The 6514-nt window shown below is 37.0% G+C and overlaps 1 protein-coding gene across 2 annotated transcripts; it reads left to right on the forward strand.

The window, feature by feature from the left end:
- Nucleotides 1-297: 297 nt before the first annotated feature.
- On the forward strand, nt 298-5825 carry LOC110617029 (DNA ligase 1). Of its 2 annotated transcripts, none has more exons than XM_021759612.2 (11): nt 298-1068; nt 1183-1216; nt 2143-2222; nt 2451-2510; nt 2703-2813; nt 2903-2983; nt 3084-3155; nt 3709-4201; nt 4985-5082; nt 5175-5205; nt 5286-5825. In XM_021759612.2, the coding sequence occupies exons 1-11, from the start codon at nt 565-567 to the stop codon at nt 5444-5446; spliced, it is 1725 nt and encodes a 574-aa protein (XP_021615304.1). In that variant the 5' UTR covers nt 298-564; the 3' UTR covers nt 5447-5825. The 2 variants fall into 2 exon arrangements, with proteins under 2 accessions (XP_021615304.1, XP_021615303.1); XM_021759611.2 differs by having other exon boundaries at nt 303-1068; nt 3709-4237.
- The last annotated feature ends 689 nt before the right edge of the window (nt 5826-6514 follow it).

Consider the following 6514-nt stretch of genomic DNA (forward strand, 5'->3'; position numbering starts at 1 on the left):
GGACGAAAAAATCTCGCGGTCATCAATATTTATTAATTTAATTAGTTCTGAATACTCTTATAGTATGGATCAAGATTTTTTTTTCTCAATAATATTGGTGCAACGTTCAATGTAACAGCAAACTGGAGGCTATTTCAATATGGTTATGAATGAGGCGGCATTGATCTCTTACAGAATCAAATACGCACAGGGAAATCGAAATGGCAATTCAAGGGTTTACTAGATAAGGACGAAGCACCGAAATTAATGGAAATTATTGCAAAATGTGCACGGTACAAAATTAGGACAAGTGGTGAGTAAGCGCAGAGACAGAGAGTGAGAGAGCTGTAGAGAAGATTTTGCCTTAAAAAAAAAAAAAACAACCCCGCTTTCAATTTTCGCATCAAAATTTTTTTTGAACCGCGCCTTCCTTATTGGATCCCGCCCTATTCCCTTCCCCTTTCCCTTCCCACTCATCAATCCCTAAATTACACTCTGCTTACTGTCCAAACTCACTCTCTGCTGTTTCTAGGGTTTTAATACTCTGTTCTTTAGTTTCTTTCTCTGTTTGATTTATTCGCTTCCATGGCCGGCGAAACCCTAGAGGAGAAGAAATCTGAGGAGGAAGCTCATGTCGATGAAAAGGAGGAGGCCGGACATGAAGACGAAAAGGACCAACCTGAGGATACTCAGATGAAAGATGAGGAAGTTAATTCTGAAGCTCAGGGAAATGAAGCTTCGGGAGAGAAACAAGTTGAAGAGGTAGAAAAAGAGGAGGAGAAAGGTGAGGAACCTAAGGAGGAGAAGGAAAAGGATGAACACGAGGAGGAGCAGAAGCAGGAAGAAGAAGGTACCAGGAAAGCTAAGCGAGGTGGCCGAAGGGCCTCTGGGAAGAAAGAGCAGAATGACTCAAAGAAGCCCAGTCAGGAATCTGCTGAGAAGAAACAGAGTAAACAGTCAATACAGAAGAAAGAAAAAGAGCCTGTGACTCCTAGCAGTGAGAGACCTACCAGGGAGAGGAAGACTGTGGAAAGGTACTCCGCACCTGAGCCTGGGCGATCAGCAAGCAAGCCTTTGACCATTGAGAAGGTAAGTCTCTCTCTCTCTCTCTTCCATAGTAATTTTGTTATAATCGATAATTCGGTAAGGTTGGGGATGAATTAGGGTGTTCTTGATCAAATTGCTGTTTGAACGTGAATTCAGGGACGTGGAACACAGCTCAAGGATATTCCAAATGGTACTCCTCAGTTGTGCTCTCTGCTAATTTTCTCTTTGACTGTTTTATGTCTCGTGTGTGCACGGTACACCAATTTGAGGTTATTCATTATTGAGAGCATAAGTCTGAATCCTGAGTGTGCTTGATTTCATTAACATTTTGCCATTAGGAAATTGATATCGGCATCATCAAGTGAAAGGCAAGATAACTTTGTTTCTTAATAATGTCAATTCCCAGTAACCGTTAGGAAAGTAACATTTTTCTCATTAATAACTTACAGTTTCATGAAAGTCGTGTGTCTCTACTTCTTTCTTTGGTTCTTGGCAGACTAAGATGGATTTGATTTGTCTGAGGATTCGTGTTTCTACAATGATGAAGCATAACATAAACGTATTGATGCTATTTCTATTACACTTTGTCTTCTTTCCACTTCCCTATGCCGATGGCCATATGTAAATAATACCAACATTCTTACTTGCATTGCCCAAGTGAACTTGGTTAATTTTCTTGCTGGGTATAACTGTTAAGGTAAGTGCATTATGAAATTATATAGGTTGCCTTTAAATCAGGGGTAGTATCAAATTCAGTTGGAAACCTGCATTTTTGTGGTTCTAGAAATCCCTAGGAAATGACAACAGAAGATCTTAATTTGAACTCTTCTCAATCCCCACTCCCTTGTTAAAGTTTTTTATTGACTTTTTGTATTTTATTATCATTGGCAAGATTCTGTGCGACAATTCAAGTTCCCAAACTTTGGCCCTTGAGGCTAATTTAAATTTCAAGTGATCTTGCACATGAAGGAAAATTTTCATGCATATAAACGTGCAGAAAATTATTGTTGTTGACCAAAAGAAAATTAGTTTGGATGATGATATTCACTTTTTACTCAACTTTTCTTTTTACAGCAGGCTGGTCTATTTTTGTTCTGATATTGTGAACTGTTTCAGTGGCTTTCAAGTTGTCCAAGAGAAAACCTGATGACAATCTGCAGACGCTTCACTCGATACTTTTTGGAAAGAAAGCAAAGGTGCTCAATGAATTTTCTTTTGGAGGGTTATACTTCCATGCAAAATCGGCCTTCATCTCTGAAGTTCTGCAGTGTGGATATTGACTAACAGCATAAAAGTGCATGAATGCAAATCTCACTCAAACTATAACAATTTTCATCTTTAGCTGTAATTGAATTATGTTCCTCTATTTATTGCTTGTTATTTTCTTTTCACACATCATAAGATTACTACTTTTGTGGTTTCAGGCACACAATTTGAAGAAAAACATAGGCCAGTTTTCGGGATACATATGGGCTGAGAATGAGGTGTTCTGTCTCTTGGGTGAAAGCTTACCCATTCACATGCTTTGACCTGTTTGCACTTGCATTTTTCTTGGATTAGACATTCTTTGTTGATAGTGGGAAATTTTCTTGGATTTATCATCAATTCTTACCCTTAGCTAAACTATTTGTTCCTGGAAACACTTTCTGATTGGTTTTTTAACTTCTCCATTGCAGGAAAAACAGAAAGCAAAAGTAAGAGAGAAGCTTGACAAGTGTGTTAAAGAAAAGTTGGTGGATTTTTGTGATGTGCTCAATATCCCAATAAGTAAGGCTCTCGTGAAAAAGGTTGGTTGTACTTAACAAAGTTCTTTGTTGTGGCTTAAATTTGCTTAAAAGAATAACATTGATTTTTTTTTTCCCGGTTATGTCTACAGGAGGAACTCACTGTTAAATTATTGGAGTTCTTGGAATCACCACATGCTACTAGTGATGTTTTGCTTGCTGATAAGGAACAGGTTCTATATTTTCAAACTGGTTTGGCTTATTTCAGAATGCTAAGCAGTTTTCATCATAAATTTGAGAGTTGGTATAATTTTTGGCTCGTTGTGATTTCAGAAAGGTAAGAAGCGTAAGGTCACAACAGGGAAAAATGCAAGCCCTGGAGAAGCATCAGCTACACCAGCCAAGGTTTGTGTTTTTGTAGTTTATTTGCCTTTAGCTGGATTTATTGGCTCTTGAATTTCATTTCTCATTCATCTTAAATTGTATACATGTACATGCAAATGAACAGATGAATCTTCTGCTGCTTTGCTGATACATATCATACATAATATGCATATGCTGGCCACTAATTTTTGTTTTTTGCTCTATGCTCCTAATTGCCTGAATATGCACATGCAGACAGACATGCATATTTGACTGATGATTGGCACAACTCAACTGTCTCATGTTCTGCAATATGTTCAATTGTTTGTGGTTCTAGGGCCGGATGGTCTGGAATGGAACTGAATTGTCCTGCCTGGTTTTGGTTCTGTCTGGTGTTTCTATTGAATGTATGCTTTAGTGTTATGTTATGCACACCTTCCTCAGCAAAGGGCAAATAATATTAATGTTGCTTCCTTTTTTTTATTTATTTATTAATTTTGATATAAAATTCATCTCCTTTGTGCTGGGTGTTCTGTATCTGGTTTGATTTTGGAAAACTTGTGTGATAAATTGGGATTCATTTGTTTGACCACAGAAACAAAGGCGAACATCCCAAGGTGGAGAAAAACTGAAGCAATCATCAAAAGATGATGAAGATGAGGATGAAGATAAAGTAGAATCAACAGATGCTAAGGATGCTAAAGATGACTCTCTAGATGATGTTGATGAAAACGAGGCAGTGCCAAAAGAAGAGAGTGATCATGAAGAGAGCAAATCAGAGGAAGAGGAAGAGGAACCAAAGGAGAAGATGTCAATTCCAAAGACATCCCAAAAAAATGTGAAGGAAAGTTCAGGGGCTAAAAGCAAGGAAAAACTCACACCTGGCAAGAAGAGCACCCAGGCCAAACCTGTAAAAAGTCCTGCAAAATCTAACAAAAAATCTTCCAGCTTATCGTCAAAGCGAGGTGCTACAGACACTGATGGAAATTCCAGTTCACATTCTAAATCAAAGGGATCTACATCTAAGAAACAGAAAGTTGAGAAGGAAAGTCCAACAGAACGAAGCGCTTCCAGCAAGAAACAATCAGGCAAGTTGTCATCACAGGCTTCTGCAAGGGATCAAGGTGCATTATTTTCTGTTTATTCTTGGACACTAAAGTTTCTAGTTTCCAAGTATTGTGATTTATCCCTTCCTGTTACCGATAGGGTGGTATTCTTATCTATTTGATTTATGAGTCTATCTGTATTCTGTGTATCCCAATGGTTTCATATGTTATTTGTGTAAATATCTGTAACTGAGCTTGAAAAGATGAGACATGTAGTGAAGAGCTAGGAGAAAGGATGTGATTGTTGCCACAACAAATTTAAAGGCTTATTGCAAGTCAACTTATTGAATTAAATGGAAAATTGAGATCAACTATAAGGACTCTTTTATGGGAGGGTACAATGATTAAGATAAAAAATGCAGTTCAAACAAAGAAGGGGATGAAAAAGTAGCCAGCGTGTGGGACTCATTTATATAATCAGTGTTTGTATGCCAGTTCATACCAACTTCTGAGGGGAAAGTAGCTTTTCAGCATTATGAAGTTTCCAGTACTGCGGCAAAGATGTCTTGATGTGTGTATTTATTGTCATCTCTTACCTCTCCCTTGGATTTTAATTTTGCTATGCATGGTATATATACTTTGAAACAAACCTCCAATGGTGGGATTAAAGGTTGACTAACTGTTTACTATATCACAGCATTTCTATTTTAGTTAATTGTCAAAATGGTTTTTTGCTTTTACAAGGGTTTCTAGCTCCTTTTCTTTTCAGAAGCTCATGTAATTGTGCGAGTATCTTAAGTAATTATGTTTATGTTCAACAATTAGGGAAAGCCAAATCTGGCAGGAAGGCTAAGGCGGAACCCAGTAGAGAGGATATGCATGCGGTTGTAGTTGATATTCTGAAGGAAGTAGATTTCAATACTGTAAGTCCATTCTTTTGCTTCGCCTTAAATAGTATGAATGGTACTTTTTAGTCATAATCATCTCTAAAGTTTCTGTTCATGTCAACGTGCAGGCGACTTTATCAGATATTCTCAGACAACTTGGTAATATTCATCATTTTACTATTATATAATGTCCTACTTCTAGTGCAATTATACCAATGAATATATTCCGTTTGGTTTAGGTACCCACTTCGGTGTAGATCTTATGCATAGAAAAGCAGAAGTAAAAGATATTATTACAGAGGTGATAAACAATATGTCTGATGAGGAAGAAGAGGAGGAAGCCGAGGATGATACTGAGGCTGGTGCTGATGCAGACAAGGATGGGGATGATGATGCTTAGTTTGTTTCAATGTGTTGAGCAACTCGAGCATTGTGGAACGGGAGATGCGCAATGTGCTCTTCATGGGACGTTTCTCTGGAGCTGTTTTCGACAGCAGTTGTTGATGACAAACCTTTCATTGCAATATGGAACACTTGACTTTTCCTTATGAAAATGCCCTGCAGTATTTGTACCATATGCATTAGGAACTTTTCTTTTCAGTGTACAAGTAGTGTTGAGCTGACCTTAGTTTTTAGTTGTTTGTCCTAGCTTACTTTTCCTCTCCAAGATATCTTCATCTTCTCATTAAATTTGTCTGTATTTATTGATGGTTCCTCTGCAAATGAGCAACGAATGATTATTTAATTAAATGGCAACTGCCTAATGTTGATTTGCTGTAGGGCTGCTTTTAGAAACTTATTGTTTTTGTGCCTCCCAAGTTAATTATAGAACTGGAATTTGAATAGTTCAGCATCGTGTCATATGAAGTATTTTTAGCTGTTTTGTGCAGGTGAGGCAGATTGATGATGCTCTTAAAAGTCTAGATGTCATTCCTTGTGACTTGTGAGAAATAATTTGATACTAGTAAACTTGCATTTGCTGCATAGCATGCCATCAAAGGTCATATATCTAGTGTTTTGGATGCAAATATACCGTTTTGAAAGGGCACAATGTTAATAAAGCGATATTTTATTGGGATTTATTGTAATTAGAAATTATAGTTAACGGGTCCACAATGCTAGAGGAAAGTCGTGTAGCTTTGTAGCTCTTTGGGGGAAATAGTGATAGATTTTTTTGAGGTAAACATCGTGAGAGCTGGAAAACACGCCCTAGTGGTATCTTGTTTTGACTAACGGGATGAATTTATTTCAGGGCTTTCTTGTGGGTAGCCAAAACATGATAAGCCTAATCTTTTTGCCCGTGAAATTAAATTTAGATCATTTTAAACTAACAGTGTTAAATTTTTCCTGTTCGACTTAATATTTTTAGTACAATTTATTTAATTTAATGATCAATAATTAAACAACTTATTATATTTAATTTATTCTAAAATTAACAAAAATCCTTGAATGATATATGTTATTATTT

This window comes from Manihot esculenta, chromosome 6, assembly GCF_001659605.2.
Source record: "Manihot esculenta cultivar AM560-2 chromosome 6, M.esculenta_v8, whole genome shotgun sequence".
NCBI classification, from domain to species: domain Eukaryota; kingdom Viridiplantae; phylum Streptophyta; class Magnoliopsida; order Malpighiales; family Euphorbiaceae; genus Manihot; species Manihot esculenta.

Coding starts and splice junctions, on each gene's coding strand:
- LOC110617029 (XM_021759611.2), top strand. CDS start 565: ATGGCCGGCGAAACCCTAGAGGAGAAGAAATCTGAGGAGGAAGCTCAT. Junction 1,217..2,142: donor GCTCAAGGATATTCCAAATG/GTACTCCTCAGT, acceptor GAACTGTTTCAG/TGGCTTTCAAGTTGTCCAAG. Junction 2,984..3,083: donor TGCTTGCTGATAAGGAACAG/GTTCTATATTTT, acceptor TTGTGATTTCAG/AAAGGTAAGAAGCGTAAGGT.